Raw genomic sequence first — 18,317 nt, 5'->3', positions numbered from 1 at the left:
ACTGTCAATCATGTTGGCAGGGACAAGTAATCAAGTAAAACCAATGACAATACTCCATGCCCCCAGTCAGGATGGTTTGTCTAGGGCTGAACACATGATCTGAGATGGATCATTCAGAGCCCTCTGTGGTACCCTGATGTTTTCTGAGCTTCTTTCCTTATGGATTAGACCCCTTGGGGATATAAATGTAGAAGCCTGAGGGAAGAAAGCTGAGGCTAAGAGAATCAAAGGTGAGAGAAGGGAAAGAGCAAGGGAGAGAAAGAGTGAGCTGATGGCTTTTGATTTATTGGGTCCAGTGAGTGAAATGTTTGGATCTGCTCTGGTTTCTCTGTCCCAGATCCCCAGTATCCTTCCAATAAGTCTCCTATTTCCTTGAAGCCAGTTGGAGTTGGGGCCCTCTCACTACTGGTTCACTTGAAGTTCTAGATCCTGCAGGATTATGAAGCATTTCCTTGACCCAAAGAGAAGCACCCACTTGTATTAGCACCATTGGGAATGGAATCCTTTATTCTTATTGAGAATAGGGCTTTTCAGAGCACAAAACACAGTCCACCACCATCCTTGTGTGGGATTGTCCTCCATGTGAGTGAGTGTGTGTTTGGAGTGTGCCTGATTGATTCCTGAAGCAGCCCCAGAATTTACACTGCAGGAGCCAAGCCAATCCTGTTGTTTCCCAGATCATAAACCAGGAAATACAGTCTCAGGGAGACATTACCCAGGACCCAGGCCTCTGGCTGCTTCGAGTGCTCTCTGCCACCTTGAAAGCCACTGAGGCAGTGGCCCTGAGGACTCTGGGGGAGACATAAATACACCCCAGTCAGCCTTAGGCCTTACCTGCCATCCTCCTCAGTATCCAGAGTTGGCAACTTCCTGGTTTTATGTCCCTTCTTTAGTAAGAGCCACGTGGCTGTCTTAGCAGCTCAGGAAGGGGGGTCCCCTTCCAAGAACAAGAATGACCAAGACATGTGGTTGCCTTGAAGGGGGCAGGTGGGGGAGGGAAGGACTGGAGTTTGGGATTAGCAAATGCAAGCTACTATATAGAGGATGGATAAACAACAAAGTCCTCCTGTATAGCACAGGGAACTATATTAAATATCCATTGACAAACCATAATGGAAAAGAATAGGAAAAAAAATGTATATATATATATGACTCAGATATATATCTGAGTCATTTCACTGTACAGCAGAAAGTAACTCAGCATTGCAAATCAAATATACTTCAATACAATAAAAAAAATGTACAAGCGTAGCTTCTCGTTCCCCTATTCTTTCCTTCTGACCCATGCTTGCTATTTTCCCTGAAGAGAATGCCTTTTCTTCTCCTTCTTCCCCACAAACTCTTCTTTAAGACTGTGTTCAGCCCCTGTAGGAAGACATCCTGGACCCACACTCACCCTCCCCGGCCACTCTAGGCTGAGTTGGGTGACTTACCCTGGTGCTCCCTGTGTCTGTATTCTCATTACCCCTAATCTGGACCTGGCACCACTTGGCACAGCCTCTGGGGTGCTATTTGCATGTAGTGCAGTGTAGATATGTCTCAATGCAAGCATACCTCCTCATGCCTCCATGATGCTGGCAGTTTTGAATTACTGAAATTCCCTGTCTTCCTCAAAGCCTTCTTTGAGCCCATCAGCCTCCTCTAAACTCCCATAGGGAGCTGATATTGTGTCTGGGCTGTGCAGTCACTGTGCACCCAATACTCACATGAGCATCCAACCACCTCACAGAAGGGTCTGGCAGCCCAGCTCACAGAGGCAGAACTGGAGCTTAGCAAGGTGAAGTTCCAGCTGAGGAATAAGGGAACCATATAATTGATCATCCAACCAGGACACTTTCAAGATGGGAAGGGAGAATGATAATCATGATAGTGGGACAACACACTGAGACTGTCCCTAGCCAGCCCCACTTGTCACTTGGCCTATGTCAGGGATTACTAGAGCTGAATTTCCCTGTTCATCCATCTGAGGGCTCTGGTGGACCTGAAGCTCTTTGAGGGCAGAGACCTTTAGTGTTCCCCTCTCCTTGTGCCTCACACCATGCTGGCACAGGGTGGTGTCTCCATTTATTCCAGGATGATGGATGTCCCAGACTGCCCACTCCTCTCAAAAGCTTGGTTTTGTGGGGGGCACTGGCTCAACCTCAGGGGCTCAGCAGCATCAGCAGGGGTGTGACTTCACCTGCAGAGGGTCCCTTGCTCCCAGCAGCAGTCCAAGTTATCCTGTGAGTCCCAGCTTTGAAAGCCAGCCCCCAAGGATGGCCTCTCACCTTCCAGATGTAGGCTTGAGTGGGCACTGGGTAGTGCTTGCCATCGATGGTGAAGAAGATAGTAGGCAGTTGACTGATGGAGCTACATGGAACCTCATACAGTTAGGGAAAGAGAGAGAGGTTGGCTCAGCAGATCTCTGGTGTGTGGAAAAACCCAGAGTGACCCTGTGGCATGTCCCTTCACCTCCTCACCAAATGGTGTGGCATTGATGAGCTTCTGGATGGTGGTGATCAGTCTAGTTGGGCCAACCAGCATTGAGGTCCCAGTATCCAGAATGGCCTGGCAGCCATTGAAACAACCAACAACCATCTCCTTCATAGTGATGCTGAGAGACAGTGGGACAAAGCGCACATAAGGATCACTCTGAAGTCTCCTCCCACGACTGCCCCCCTTCCTGACTGTCTCCAGAACAGCCCTTCAGCTCCTGCCCTGACTCTGTATTCCTTTGCTCTGGGCATGTAGGCTTCTTTGACTTCCTTTCTATTCTTGAATGCACCAGGCTCTCTTGCGCCTCAAAGCCTTGGCATGTGCTGGTGGCCCTTCCTAGAAAACTCCCATCCCCTTTGTCTAGCTAGTTTCTCCTCCTCTTCCATGTTCCAGATTAAATGTCCCTTTTCCAGGGAAGTCTTTCCCCACACTAGATCTGGTTTCTTTTGGTCACTCTGTCTAGACTCTTCCTCATTTGTAGCAAGTACCAAAAGTGGCAACTCATTATGTGTGTGCCTCATTTCATGTAGGTCTGCCTCACTAAATGTAAGGACAAGTTGTATCCTCAGTGCCTCCCTCAAGTGTCCAGCACACAGTGGATGCACAATGTATGTTTGTTGAGTGAATGAATGAATGAATGAATGAATGCATGGAGTGAGTGAAACAATGCGTGAGGAATAACCAGAAACCTGTGTCTGTTGTCTGACCACTAATGAGTCACCCACACAGTGAAGATGGCGGCTCTCTAGGAAAGCAGATGCTCAGAGTGTTAAGAAGGGAATAACAGGCTGCCCTGGGAGAGGGTGTTTCCCAGCACAGCCCCCTCACTTGGTTCAGTCACTGAGAGAACCGGCCAGAGGATGCCTGAGCTAGCCCCGGGGGGCCTCCAAAGGACCCGGAAGCATTTGTCTGAGGGTATCACACAGAATCCCATGAGTCATTCCCCCTTGTTCTCAGGCCACTCCTCAATCCCAGCTTCCTGGTACTTTCTGTCACAGCCCCTGCCCTACTATGTGCCCAGGATGTAGGGGTGGGTGGCAATGGGTAGGGCAAGTGTCTCTTTGTGTGAGTTGCCTTCAGGTCTCAAGAATATAGCCAACTTCTCTCCATTGCTCGTAAGATTCTCCATCAGGAGACCAGTTTTCCCAGTTTGTCCAGGACTTTCCCTGTTTTCACACTAGCAGTTTTGTGTAATACAAACTCCTTCAGTCCCGGTAGCCCTGGAGAGTTGGTCATCTGATGATAACCCTGTTAATACTGGTGAATTTCTCCCTGATCCTCTTTTCATTGCAGTTTAGGGTCCTCAAACCATGCCACATGCCTCAAAGCACAGGCCTCTCTGGGCTGCACACACCTCTCTGGACCCTGTTCAGGATGCTGGTCAGGGCCCTGAGTGGGAGACCTGGGGCATTTATGAGCCTGTGGGTCATGTGTTTGTGTGTCTGTTTGTGTGTGTGTCTGTATGTGTATCTGTGTGTGCATGCCTGTGTTTCTCTGTCTGTGTCTATGTGTGTCTCTGTGTGTTTGTGTGTGTGTCTGTGTTCCTGTGCATGTTTATCTGTGTGCCACTGTGTTTGTTTATATGTGTCTTTTTTTTTTTATTTTTTTAATTAAAAATTTTTTTTTTATTTATTATTTTTTTGGGGGTACACCAAGTTCAATCAACTGTTTTTATACACATATCCCTGTATTCCCTCTCTTCTTTGACTCCCACCCCTCGAGTTCCCCCCACCCTCCCCGCCCCAATCCTCTAAGGCATCTTCCATCCTCGAGTTGGACTCCCTTTGTTATACAACAACTTCCCACTGGCTATCTGTTTTACAGTTGGTAGTATATATATGTCTGTGCTACTCTCTCGCTCAATCTCAGCTTCCCCTTCACCCCCCGCCCCCTCCCAAACCTCGAGTTCTCCAGTCCATTCTCTGCACCTGTGTCCTTGTTCTTGTCACTGAGTTCATCAGTACCACTTTAGATTCCGTATATGTGAGTTAGCATACAATATTTGTCTTTCTCTTTCTGACTTACTTCACTCTGTATGACAGACTGTAGTTCTATCCACCTCATTACATATAACTCCATCTCATCCCCTTTTTTGTTTATTTTATTTATTTATTTATTTATTTATTTATTTATTTTTAATTATTTTTGGGGGGGGGTACACCAGGTTCAATCATCTGCATTTATTTATTTATTTATTTATTTATTTATTTATTTTTATTTTTTGGGGGGTACACCAGGTTCAATCATCTGTTTTTATACACATATCCCCGTATGCCCTCCCTTCCTTGACTCCCCCCACTTGAGTCCCCCCCACCCTCCCCGCCCCAGTCCTCTAAGGCATCTTCCATCCTCGAGTTGGACTCCCTTTGTTATTCAACAACTTCCCACTGACTATTTTACAGTTGGTAGTATATATATGTCTGTGCTACTCTCTCGCTTCGTCTCAGTTTCCCCTTCACCCCCCGCCCCCTCCCATACCTCGAGTTCTGCAGTCCATTCTCTGTATCTGCATCCTTGTTCTTGTCACTGAGTTCATCAGTACCATTTTTAGATTCTGTATATGTGAGTTAGCATACAGTATCTATCTTCCTCTTTCTGACTTACTTCACTCTGTATGACAGATTGTAGTTCTATCCACCTCATTACATATAGCTCCATCTCATCCCTTTTTATAGCTGAGTAATATTGCATTGTATATATATATGCCACATCTTCTGTATCCATTCATTTGTTGATGGGCATTTAGGTTGCTTCCATGTCCTGGCTATTGTAAATAGTGCTGCAATAAACATTATGGTACAAGTTTCTTTTGGGATTATGGTTTTCTTTGGGTATATGCCCAGGAGTGGGATTACTGGATCATATGGTAGTTCTATTTGTAGTTTTTTAAGGAACCTCCAAAGTGTTTTCCATAGTGGCTGTACCAACTTACATTCCCACCAACAGTGCAGGAGACTTCCCTTTTCTCCACACCCTCTCCAACATTTGTGGTTTCCAGATTTTGTGATGATGGCCATTCTGACTGGTGTGAGGTGATACCTCATTGTGGCTTTGACTTGCATTTCTCTGATGATGAGTGATGTTGAGCATCTTTTCATGTGTTTGTTGGCCATCTGCATGTCTTCTTTGGAGAAATGTCTATTTAGGTCTTCTGCCCATTTGTGGATTGGGTTATTTGCTTTTTTGGTATGAAGCTGCATGAGCTGCTTCTATATTTTGGAGGTTAATCCTTTGTCCGTTGTTTCATAGGCAATTATTTTTTCCCACTCTGAGGGTTGCCTTTTAGTCTTGTTTATGGTTTCTTTCACTGTGCAAAAGCTTTTAAGTTTCATGAGGTCCCATTTGTTTATTCTTGATTTTATTTCCATGATTCTAGGAGGTGGGTCAAAAAGGATCTTGCTTTGATGATTGTCATAGAGTGTTCTGCCTATGTTTTCCTCTAGGAGTTTTATAGCGTCTGGCCTTACATGTAGGTCTTTAATCCATTTTGAGCTTCTTTTTGTGTATGGTGTTAGGAAGTGTTCTAATTTCATTCTTTTACATGTTGCTGTCCAATGTTCCCAGCACCACTTATTGAAGAGGCTGTCTTTTTTCCATTGTATACTTGTGCCTCCTTTGTCAAAGATAAGGTGCCCTTATGTGTTTGGGCTTTCTTCTGAGTTCTCTATTCTATTCCATTGATCTTCCTTTCTATTTTTGTGCCAGTACCATACTGTCTTGATCACTATGGCCTTGTAGTATCGTTTGAAGTCAGGAAGCCTGATTCCACCAACTCCATTTTTCCTTCTCAAGATTGCTTTGGCTATTCGGGGTCTTTTGCGTTTCCATACAAATTGTAAGATTTCTTGCTCTAGTTCTGTGAAAAATGCCATTGGTAATTTGATCGGGATTGCATTGAATCTGTAAATTGCTTTGGGTAGTACAGACATTTTCACGATGCTGATTCTTCCAATCCAGGAACATGGTATGTCCCTCCACCTGTTTGTGCCTTCTTTGATTTCTTTCATCAATGTCTTAAAGTTTTCTGCATACAGATCTTTTGCCTCCTTAGGCAGGTTTATTCCTAGGTATGTTATTCTTTTTGTTGCAATGGTGAATGGGAGAGTTTCCTTAATTTCTCTTTCTGCTCTTCCGTTGTTAGTGTATAGGAATGCAAGAGATTTCTGTGCATTAATTTTGTATCCTGCTACTTTACTAAACTCATCAATTAGTGCTAGCAGTTTTCTGGTAAAGTCTTTAGGGTTTTCTATATATAATATCATGTCATCTGCAAAAAGTGACAATTTTACTTCTTCTTTTCCAATTTGCATTCCTTTTATTTCTTTTTCTTCTCTGATTGCTGTGGCTAAAACTTCCAAAACTATGTTGAATAATAATGGTGAGAGTGGACACCCTTGTCTTGTTCCTGTTCTTAGAGGGAATGCTTCCTGTTTTTCCCCATTGAGAACGATGTTGGCTTTTGGTTTCTCATATGTGGTTTTTATTATGTTGAGGTAATTTCCTTCTATGCCCATTTTCTGGAGAGCTTTTATCATAAATGGTTGTTGAACTTTGTCAAAAGCTTTTTCTGCATCTATTGAGATGATCATATGGTTTTTATCCTTCAATTTGTTGATATGATGTATCACGTTGATTGATTTGCATATGTTGAAGAATCCTTGCATCCCAGGGATAAACCCCACTTGATCATGGTGTATGATTTTTTTAATGTGCTGTTGCAGTCTGTTAGCTAGTATTTTGTTGAGGATTTTTGCATGTATATTCATCAGTGATATTGGTCTGTAGTTTTCTTTTTTTGTGACATCTTTGCCTGGTTTTGGTATCAGGGTGATGGTAGCCTCGTAGAATGAGTTTGGGAGTGCTCCGCCTTCTGCGGTATTTTGGAAGAGTTTGAGAAGGATGGGTGTTAGCTCTTCTCTAAATGTTTGATAGAATTTGCCCGTGAACCCATCTGGTCCTGGCCTTTTGTGTGCTGGGAGATTTTTAATCACTGCCTCAATTTCTGTACTTGTGATTGGTCTGTTCATGGTTTCTATTTCTTCCTGATTCAGTCTTGGAAGATTGTATTTTTCTAAGAATTTATCCCTTTCTTCCAGGTTATCCAATTTATTGGCATATAGTTGCTTGTAGTAGTCTCTCATGATCTTTTGTATTTCTGAGGTGTCCGTTGTGACTTCTCCTTTTTCATTTCTAATTCTGTTGATTTGCATCTTCTCCCTTTTTTTCTTGAGGAGTCTGGCTAATGGTTTATCAATTTTGTTAATCTTCTCAAAGAACCAGCTTTTAGATTTATTAATTTTTGCTATGGTTTCCTTCCTTTCTTTTTCATTTCTTTCTGCTCTGATCTTTATGATTTCTTTCCTTATGCTCACCTTGGGGTTTCTTTGTTCTTCTTTCTCTAGTTGTTTGAGGTGTAAGGTTAGGTTGTGTATTCGATAATTTTCTTGTTTCTTAAGGTAGGACTGTATTGCTATAAACTTCCCTCTTAGAACTGCTTTTGCTGTGTCCCATAGGTTTTGGGTTGTTGTGTTTTCATTGTTGTTTGTTTCTAGATATTTTTTGATTTCCTCTTTGATTTCTTTAGTGATTTCTTGATTGTTTAAGAGTGAATTGTTTAGCCTCCATGTGTTTGTATTTTTTGCAGTTTTTTTCCTGTAATTGATATCTAGTCTCATGGCATTGTGGTCTGAGAAGATGCTTGATATGATTTCAATTTTCTTGAATTTGCTGAGGTCTGATTTGTGACCCAAGATGTGATCTGTCTTGGAAAATGTTCTGTGTCCACTCGAGAAGAAAGTGTAGTCTGTCATTTTTGGATGGAATGTCCTATAAATATCAATGAAGTCGAGATGGTCTAATGTGTCATTTAAAGCTTGTGAGTCTTTATTTATTTTCTGTTTGGATGATCTGTTCATTGATGTAAGTGGGGTGTTCAAGTCTCCCTCTATTATTGTGTTCCTGTCGATGTCCCCTTTTATAGCTGTTAGCATTTGCCTTATGTGTTGAGGTGCTCCTATGTTGGTGGCATAGCTATTTACCATTGTGATATGTTCTTCTTGAATGGATCCCTTGATCATTATGTAGTGTTCTTCCTTGTCTCTTGTAATAGTCTATACTTTCAAGTCTAATTTGTCTGACATGAGTATTGCTACTCCAGCTTTCTTTTGACTTCCATTTGCATGGAATATCTCTTTCCATCCCTTTCCTTTCAGTCTATATGTATCCCTTGGTCTGAAGTGGGTTTCTTGTAGGCAGCGTATAGAAGGGTCTTGTTTTTGTATCCATTCAGCCAGTCTGTGTCTTTTGGTTGGAGCATTTAATCCATTTACATTTAAAGTGATTATTGACATGTGTGTTCTAATTCCCATTTTCTGAATTGTTTTGGGTTTGTATTTGTAGGTGTTTTCCTTTTCTTGTGTTTCCTCCTTAGAGAAGTTCCTTTAGCTCTTGTTGTAAGGCTGGTTTGGTGGTGCTGAATTCTCTTAACTTTTGCTTGTCTGTAAAGCTTTTGATTTCTCCATCAAATCTGAATGAGATTCTTGCTGGGTAGAGTATTCTTGACTATAGGTTTCTCTCTTTCAGGACTTTCAGGATATCCTGCCATTCCCTTCTGGCCTGCAGAGTTTCTGTAGAAAGGTCAGCTGTTATCCTTATGGGTTTTCCCTTATATGTTGTTTGTTGCTTTTCTCTTGCTGCTTTTAATATTTTTTCTTTGTGTTTAATTGTCATTAGTTTGATTAATATGTGTCTTGGTGTATTTCTCCTTGGGTTTATTCTGTATGGGACTCTCTGTGCTTCTTGGACTTGGTTAATTATTTCCTTTGCCATGTTGGGAAGTTTTCCACTATAACCTCTTCAAATATTTTCTCAGACCCTTTCTTGTTTTCTTCTTCTTCTGGGATGCCTATAATTCGAATGTTGGTGCGCTTAATGTTATCACTGTGGTCTCTGAGACTGTCTTCTATTCTTTTTATTCTTTTTTCTTTTTCCTGCTCTGTGGTGTTTATTTCCCCCATTCTATCTTCCAACTCACTTATTCATTCTTCTGCCTCAGTCATTCTGCTGGTTATAGCATCTAGAGTATTTTTAATTTCAGTTACTTTGTTATCCATTGCTGTTTGTTTTTCTGAGTTCTTATGAACTGTTTCTTGTTCTTTCTCTATTTTGTTATCGAGATTTTGTATCGTTTTTACTATCATTACTCTAAATTCTTTTTCAGCATTTTTCCTATTTCCTCCTCATTTATTTGGTCTTGTGGGTTTTTTTTCCTGCTCCTTTGCCTGCATGGTGTTTCTTTGTTTCCTCATGGTTGTCCAAACTTTTGGGGTTGCTTGTCCTTTGAGAATCAAGTGCAGGGCAGGTAGTCGGGAACTGTAACTGATGAATTGATAGTGGCTCAGCACTGTCAAGTCTTAAAGTCAAAAATCTCCAGGAAAACCCAGTAACGGGTTTACCACCAGAAGCCCATCCAGATTCCCTCAGAACACAGAGAAAAATGCTGGCATGCTTCCAGCAGAGAGCTATATGTGTGTCTTTGTGGTTGGAGCCTATGTGTCTGTGTGTTTGACTGTGTCTCTGTGTGTATCTGTGTGTGTCTGCATGTGTCCATGTGCACGTGGGAGTGTAACTTGGGGTGGCCCTCAGAGGGAGAGGCTTACCGGTTCATGGTTATCTGCCAGTACTTGGTTTGGGACACTGGGATCCACTTGAGCCTTCCTTTGTGGTAGCTGTGGTCCACCCCACCAAACATCACCACGCTGCCATTCTCCTTCCGGCTGAGGAGAGGAGGAAGAGGGAGGGCTCCTTGTCAGAGAATAATGCCACTCACTGTCTGAGGGCTGTGCTTATCCATCCATCAGAGGCACTAGTATAGCCCGCATTTTACAGATGTGGATATTGAAGCATAGAGGGATTGATTACCTGACCAAGGTCAGTCATCCACTAATGAATGGCACAGAAGAGGTTTGAAGCTGGACAGCCTGGCTGGGATCTGACCATTCACCCTTCTGAAGAGAGCCTGGTCCCCTCCAGTCACCAGGGTGCTCAGAGATACCTTCGGAGTACACGATGCTGGAGGGTTCTGGCCTCCCCTTTGTGTAGCCTGACATTTCGCATAAAAGCCAAGTCCAGAGGGTACTAAGGGCCTGGGTTCATGCTAACTCAGGCTTGGCTTCATGGACCTGTGCCATCCATGTGGCCCCACGCTCAGCAGGTCCTCATGCCTCTGCTCTCCCTGTCTTGAAATTCCTAATAATTTTTGAACAGGAGGTCTCACAATTTTATTTTTCACTGGCTCCTGTCAATTGTGTAGCTGGTCCTGGGCTCCTGGATAAATGTTATTGAGGAAGTAAACATTCCCACCACCCCTCTTCTTCCTTCCATATCAAATTCATCAGCAAATCCTGTTGCCTTTTCCTTCAACCTGTATCCTGACACCTTCCATTGTTCTCCTTCTTGCTTCCCCATTGTGGACCAAGCCTCTGCCCTTAAGCCCATGAGAATGGCTGTGTTCCAATAAAACTTTATTTATAGAAACGAGTGACTGGGCCAGATGTTGCCTTGGGGCCATAGTTATGGTGGGATAGACAGTCTCTCAGGAATCTTCTGGATCACGTGGTCTATAATTTTTCATGCAACTGAGAACATCTTATAGCTGATTTATACAGAGAGCTATTCTATCTCACACTTACCTGCTCAAGTAGAAGGCAAAAACAGGCTGAGAAATGTTGCCTTGTGTCTTCAAGTTGTCGAAGACGGGGGTGGTCCCTTCAAGGGCAAGGCTGGGGTAGCCCAGGCCCAGGATGCCATCAAAGGGTATATTTTCCAACTCAGTCTGCTTCTTCATCAGGACAAATGTCTGGCCCTGGTTTTCAAAGTTCCCGATCTGTGCAAGAGGAGAGGGTTCCCACATAAAGGTTTGGGATGTGGGCCTGTGACTGTGCTGCGATGGAGATGCCATTAGCACCACAGAGAAGACCTGAGGCCTGGCTGTACTCTGGGTTGACTTCAGATGGTTAGACCAAGCCGGGACAGGAATTCCGATTCCTTTTGTGCAGGGCTGTGGATTTTAACCAACACCTGCTCCTCCTGCATGCACCATCTGAAGTGATTCAAATTGGCCTCATGCCTTCTGTAAAGGTGGGGAAACTGAGACTCAGGAGAGGACCAAATGGTTCCCACTTGAGGACAAAATAATTAGAGAGCAGGGTAGTGTTCTCTTTGGCATCACTATGATAAGATTACAGAAATAAACAATTCATTGCAATGCATTGTGGATTCTGTACTTGCCCAAGAACACAGAAGCTCATTTTACAATAGTGTTGTCATAGTTCTTATTAAAATTCTTCTTGGAAAACATGCTTTTGGGGATGTGTGTGCTAAAGAGAGAGAGACAGAGAGAGAGAGAGACAGAGACACAGAGAGACAGAGAGAGTACTCAGACACTTTGGTGGAGGCAAACCATACATTTTATTGGACTCTCAAAAGCCCCCTAGAGTGAGAGTCCTTTTATCAGGCCCCACCCACATCTGTGGTCCCCTGCTTCCTCTGCCGAGATGCCTGAAGACCTCAGCTGCCTGCAGGAGCCCAAGTTCAGGTTTATTGTCTCCCAAATACCCCATACATCCATGAAACTTAGCCCAGCTCCACCACTTACCAGATGCCTGACCTTTATAAGGCTCTGGCTCTCTGCAGCTCAGTTTCCTCCTCTGTATAATGGAGTTAATCATAGTCCTGCTGTGTGGGGTTGTTTGAGGATTAAACATTTTATCACCATGAAAGTGCCCAGAAAAGTCTGAGCATAGAAAAGTGGGTGCTCTCCCCCCACCTCTCTGCTCCCAGCAAAATGAACCTTGAGCTGCTCATGGGCAAAGGAGCTGCAAATACACACCCTAATCTACTCAGGGTTAGCCATTCTGGGAGTTTGTGTGTCAGCAGGGGCACTGTCTCCCCAGGGACTAGTTTTGCAGGGCAGGGACCAGCCACTAGGGGATGTTGGGAAAGAGAGGCCCTCCCACTTGGTCCAGTATATTTTTTCTTTTAAGCAGTGTTAGCTCCCCAGGTCAGGCCTGCCTCAGGTTATGGTTTCCAGTTACCCGAATGGTGTCATAGCCAAGAGATCCAACAATCATCCCAGAACTGTATATGATTTTGACGTGGTAGTTTGTGTCCTGGAAGGTGGTTGACAAGTGAGGGTTGAAGAGCTTGTTTGCACCTGCAGACACAAGAGATGAGTGTCCCTTAGGTGTCAAGGATGAGTGTGTGGGAGAGTTAGTATAAGAATGGTGGGGGGTGGGACAGGTACTCACAGCAGGTGGGACTGGAGCAGTAAATGGAGAACACCCACAAGTTAGATGAGGCAGTGTCAAAGATGACCCTGAGCTCTTGAGGGGGTGTTCCAATTGTGATGTTTCCCAAGTAGACCAGCTATGGGGGCCAGTGAAGGGTGATTAGGGCAGAGCTGGCTGCCCTGGTCACCCTTCATTCCCAGAGTGCTGCCTCCCTCCAGGTGTCCCATGCCTCCTGAAATCACTTTCCAACTACCCTACTTCACAGCTTCTGCTCAGACCAGTGCCTTCATTTGATTTTTTATTTTCCATGTGCAAGCTTAGTTCCCTGACCAGAGATTGAATTTGCATCAGTGCAGTATTAGTGCAGAGTCTTAACCATGTGACCTCCAGGGAAGTCCCATTGGCTTCATTTGAGAAGCTTTCCAGTCTACACTTCAAGGCCCAGCCTGAGTGTTTCCTTCTCCAGGTGGCCCTCCTAGGTCGGCCCAGGCCACTTCCTCTAAACTCAGACAATGTCCTATCAACACCACACAACTGGCCTTTATTGGACACACATTTATTCTTTGCCTATCACTCAGGCTGGCCTATGCATTCTTTTTTTTTGGGGGGGGGGGGGTTTACAAATTTATATAGTCTTTCCTATGAAACGAGAACCAACCAAAAACCAAGGGGGCAGGAAATACTTCTACACAGAGGCCAACCGATGAGGACGCGCTGTCGGCCTAGACGCCAACAGGGCAAGAAGGTCATCAGTGTTCCCCGGACGCTCCACGTGGGGGCCGCCGGGGGGACCAGCGTCCCTAAGACGCGGCACCTTCGGGAACCGAGATGCCCAGAGCACTGAGGTCAGGCTGCGGCACGGTCCTCGCCAGCCTTCCGCAAGAGAGGCGTCTTTCAGTGCGCGTTTTCCAGCGCTTAAAAGGGCCACTTTCCCTTTCAAAAGATGCTGGGTCAAAAAAAAGTAAAAGGGGGAGGAAAGAGTTCTCTGCTGCTGTAAAAATCTTCAGTCCCAGACAGCGCACTGCCAGCCGGGCAGGGAAACAGGGACCCTGCACAGACTCTACTTGGGCTCCTCGATGACACCTTTGCTGAGGTCTGTCATTTTGGGATATTTTACTTTCTTCTGGTCCAGCTCATTCTGAGCCCAAAGGAGTAGTTTCAGTAACTTTGCCAGCTTGGGTGTTGACTCACGATTTTCATAATCTAGGACAGCTTGATTCACTTCACTCCACACCTTCTGCCTCTGCATCATGTTGAGCAGGTCTCCGAAGGGCGAGTCCTCGGGGTTGTCGAAGGCCAGCAGGGCCAGCGTGCGCTCCATCTCGGTCAGGCACTCGCGGCTCTCCTCGCCCTGCTCAGCCAGCTGGGTCTGCGCGAACTCCAGCGCCGCCTCCATCTCCCGCTGGCGGATCAGCTCAATCAGGTGCTGTTGCTGCAGGTGGAAGTAGAGATAGCGGTTCGTGTCCAGCAGCTCCGGGTGGAGGCTGTTGATGAGTGCAATGGCCTCCTGGATCTGTCCCTTCAGGATCATCTCACGGATTTTGATTCGCTCGTCAAGGGTTTCCAGGTCAACACTCGGTTCGATCCCAGATTCCATCCGAAACTTCTCTGCTGCTTCTTTAAAACCCTCTGTGACCAGGTAGTTCATGATGAGACGGTTCATGTCTGCTCGCTGGACATGCAAGTTGTTGAGCTTTTCCATCCACTCATCCTTTGTGATTTCATCGGGCTTTTCTGTATAACTCATTCTGATTTATTTCCGGGGCGCACCCCTCCGAGCCGCGGCCCACCGCGCCCCGCACGGGCCCAGCGCTGGCTCCCGACGACACGGCGGCGCTCGGAAGGCACGGCTCTGGAGCGCCGCCCCGCTGCGCCCGGCGCGGGGAGAGCTCGGCGCGGGCGCGGCCGGCCCGGAGCCCGCGCTCGCCACAGCCACTTCGGGTCTCGGCGGCTCGCTCCCCTCGGACGCGGCTCCGGCGCCCACAGTCCCGCCGCGGGGACCGGCGCCGCCTCGGAACGCGCCGCCTCCCCCCGCGTCCCCGCCGCAACTGGCCTATGCATTCTTGAAGAAGTATGAGACCTTTTTAAAAATCAATAACAATAATCAGAGTGTTAGATTTTTATAGTGTTACAGGCCATAGAACTCAGTTAATTTTTCTGGTGTTCTTGGATATGTGGAGGCTGAAATTCCTCTGCCTGGGGTTTCAAACGTGATGTGCAGTTGGCTTTATCTCCTCATCAGACATGACTCACCTTTCATCTGTAACTCCGTGGCACACTTAGTTCAGAAAGAACAATCTCCCTCACACTAATGATATATCTTTGTCAGAGAAATGAATGTTTACCTGCACTCTGGTCATTGCTGGGCTCAGTCACCACAGACCAAGTGCTGAGGATGAGAGTGCCTTCTCTTCTGGGAATGGGGTCCCTGTTCATCAATGTTTCTGCTTCCTATAGGAACCCCATCCCTATATCCAGCCTGGCCCCTCCTGATGAGTGCAGTGCTAGGCCAGAGCACCAAGGGGCACTGTGGAGCACCATCCTCCCAACACACTCACATCGTGATGGTTCCTCAGGGGGTGACGAGGAATTTTCGGGTCATCAGTTTCATTCTGGGATGTGTCGTCAGTGTCCTCCTCCAGGAAATTTGTCAGTAAGTTTTTCTCTCTGAGGGTTTCTTGCAAGGTCTTGATCTTCATTAAGGGGATTCTTTCATCGAGCATTGGGAAAGGAAACAAAGAAGGGGCAGCAATCAGCTGTGCATGTTATTGTATGAATGTCAGTCTTTGCATCGTAATGTATTTTCCAGCATTTTTATGTGTCATGTTATTATCAGGATGCCATGCAAAGAGTAGGGCAACGACCTCAGTTTGAATACCAGCTCTGTTGTGTAATCTTGAGTAAGTCAAATGAATATTTTGAATTCTCAGTTTCCCCATCAGTAGAAAGGTGGAATATAATAACCCCCATCCCCCAAATAGAATGTGGTGGGTATTAATTGAGATGATGTATATACGGTACCTGGTATGTAGGAAGTCTCAACAATGACAGCCATTACATTGCTATTGCTATCACACTGTATCTTTTTCAAAGAAGCTCTGGGAAGGAGGTAGAAGGGGGGGCATTATCTTTTTTTTACAGGTGAAGAATTTGAAATGTCGGGAGTTTGTAAGTTGGCTGTGGTCACCCTGCTTGCTAGAGTTTAAACAGCCTAGAAGTAGCCTTCCTGATCTTTCTCTAGGGCTCATGCAGACGCGAGAGATGAAAGAGGAAGCCAGGAGATGTGGTATAAACAAGGAAATGAAGAGGCTAGAGAATTAAGGAAGACTCAAAGGAGGTAGAAAAAAACTCAGAGATTTCTGCATACACAGAGACAGCCAAAGAGATGGAGCCATAAAAGAGAGAGATGATGACACAGACATGTTCACATACAAATGGAGAGGGAGCAGAGAGAAGACCTGGAAGCAAATACAGAAGAAGAGTTCTTCCATTGGACCACACTTACAGTTGCAGCTGTTGTGCACTGAACAATTCCAAGGAGTGCCATTTTCACATAGGTCATGATGTTACTGAACCCTCCAGAATTGTGCAACCCTGCAGGCTGACCCCAAGATCCTTGGGGCCCTCGGTGCCTATGGCAAGGTACTCATCAATCAGTGTGAATTGAACTTGAAGACTGTCAAGGAACAATTATATTTCCTTCTAAATCTGACAGTTGGAAGAATAAGAGGACAAGAAAAATCCCAGAAAAAGAGGTGATGTCACTTACAGCCCCATACTTACATAGCTATGCACTCTGTGAGGGCCACCAGCCCAAGGATACCAAGCCACTTCATGTTTCTTTCCCTGTTGCAACTCCTCAAACAAGAGCATACAGTGGTGGCCAAGAGCTCCTATTTATGTATACTCTGCCCTGCCCTAATTGTCCCCTTTTTGCCATCAATGATCTGTTAAGAAATATGAACCTGTTGATAAAATCTTTACCTCCATTATTGTCCTAGGGGCATGCACATAGAAACTTCTCAGAATACAGAGGTTTCTCCTGTAACCCTTTCCTTGGGGCTTTGCTGTAAAACCAAACTGAACCACATGGACTAACTAAGAGTGGGAAGAGTCTTTCCAACCTGAAGATAAGACACTGGTAGTAACATGATAAATGTAATGCTAGGGGCCACGCTTGACATTTGTGATCTCATGAATTTTATTCCTTTTTTTTTTTTTAAAGAAAATGTGTACTTCTTGGCTGTGACCACTGAGAAACCCAGAAACAATGGCAGCTTGATAAGAGTGTCTATCCTGAGGTCTAGCTAGTGACCTCTAAATACCATTTCCCACCAGAGGATCCAGAGATTCTTGATGAGATGGTTGACTTCAGGGCTGGGCCAAGACATGTACAAGATAAGCCTGGGAATCTTGAAGGACCAGAAAGTTGAGGGCCTTCAAAGACTACTGGGGGCAAAACAAAAAGTTTAGGAATCCATATGAAGAGGCCAAAAGTGGGACAATTTTGAAACAGGAGAGAAGGGGACAGGGCACACACTTTGAAAGAATGACATAGCCTGAGGACCTTACATAAACTGAGTAGAACAAAATGGATCCAAAATGGCAGACAAGTTGACTTCCAGTAGACCTTGAGCCTCACCAATACAAGCATAAAGATCAAAAAGTTGGCTGTGGCCCTATTCTTGGAAATCCCCTCCCCTTCCTTAAGTAGCTGGAATACTCCTCCCACTCATTAGCCTATGAAAGTTCCTACCCCTGTAAAAACTGACAACCCCATATCCTGGTGCCTTTCTTACTTTCTGAGTTGGCCAACAGTCTCTCTGTGGAGTGTGTTTTTGTGCAAATAAATGCACTTCTTACCTATCAGTTTATCTCTCACTGAATTCTTTCTGCAATGAGATATCAAGAACCTGAGAATCCTTGAGTTTTGAAACCAAGTGTGTGATCTCAGTTTTACAGCTTTGTGTTTTGGCTAGGTTCAATGCCGGCTGCATGGATTGAACTCACAATCATTGTTTTGCCTAGACTTGTGTCTTGGCACATGGGTTCAAGTTCCAATCTGAGGTGTGCAAGTATAGCTGGTGACCATGAAGTGACAGTGATAAGGTAAGAAAATGTTGAGAGTTAGGTCTTGGTCCTACAGAGGCCTGTGGTACTGATCTCAGAGAGGCAGCAGACAGTGGTGGGGTGAAGCAAGATCTTAATTCCTTGCCCAGGAATTGAACCTGGGTAGCCTGCATGAAAACCTGGAGTCTTAACAACCAAACAAGCAAGGCTAGAGGCTAGAAGGTATTATTCCCTGGCTCTTGCCCCAGTGAAAAATGCATTTCTAATGGAGGCTCAAACTGTAAAAGCAGGTACAAATTTTATTATTAAAGACAGTGTAAAACGTGGAAGAGCACACAGTGAAACAATTTGTTTAGTTAAGACAGAAGCAAGGCAGAGATGCACACCCAAAGAGAAAGGGTGTGGGCACCTTCCCTAATGAGAAGGAGTGAAGTAAAGAGGCAGTTAAGTCATTTACATAGGGCAGTTTTTCCACATCTTTGT

At 45.0% G+C, this 18,317-nt stretch overlaps 2 protein-coding genes across 2 annotated transcripts; both read right to left on the bottom strand.

Annotated features, from left to right (window-relative positions):
* Positions 1-638: 638 nt before the first annotated feature.
* Positions 639-16,609, bottom strand: LOC130849370 (pregnancy-associated glycoprotein 2-like). Its single transcript, XM_057728212.1, has 9 exons — positions 16,548-16,609; positions 15,323-15,473; positions 12,783-12,900; positions 12,570-12,688; positions 11,166-11,359; positions 10,134-10,250; positions 2,452-2,593; positions 2,268-2,360; positions 639-791 (listed from the first exon to the last, which is right to left on the bottom strand). The coding sequence occupies exons 1-9, from the start codon at positions 16,598-16,600 to the stop codon at positions 639-641; spliced, it is 1,140 nt and encodes a 379-aa protein (XP_057584195.1). The 5' UTR covers positions 16,601-16,609.
* On the bottom strand, positions 13,594-14,662 carry LOC130849369 (glucose-induced degradation protein 8 homolog). The gene has a single exon (XM_057728211.1). It carries the CDS (start codon positions 14,509-14,511, stop codon positions 13,825-13,827), a length of 687 nt encoding a protein of 228 aa, XP_057584194.1. The 5' UTR covers positions 14,512-14,662; the 3' UTR covers positions 13,594-13,824.
* Positions 16,610-18,317: the final 1,708 nt, after the last annotated feature.

The sequence above is a fragment of the Hippopotamus amphibius genome, chromosome 3, assembly GCF_030028045.1.
Source record: "Hippopotamus amphibius kiboko isolate mHipAmp2 chromosome 3, mHipAmp2.hap2, whole genome shotgun sequence".
NCBI lineage: Eukaryota > Metazoa > Chordata > Mammalia > Artiodactyla > Hippopotamidae > Hippopotamus > Hippopotamus amphibius.
Note: the sequence above shows the minus strand (reverse complement) of the source record. Positions and strands in the feature narration are given on the sequence as shown.

Bases quoted from the DNA above. Each gene is read 5' to 3' on its own strand.
- LOC130849369 (XM_057728211.1), bottom strand. From the start codon at position 14,511: ATGAGTTATACAGAAAAGCCCGATGAAATCACAAAGGATGAGTGGATG.
- LOC130849370 (XM_057728212.1), bottom strand. From the start codon at position 16,600: ATGAAGTGGCTTGGTATCCTTGGGCTGGTGGCCCTCACAGAGTGCATA. The intron at 2,361-2,451 runs GTGAAGGGACAT...TAACTGTATGAG, and splicing joins CCACACCATTTGGTGAGGAG to GTTCCATGTAGCTCCATCAG. The intron at 792-2,267 runs GTGAGAGGCCAT...TGTCTCCCCCAG, and splicing joins CTCAAGCCTACATCTGGAAG to AGTCCTCAGGGCCACTGCCT.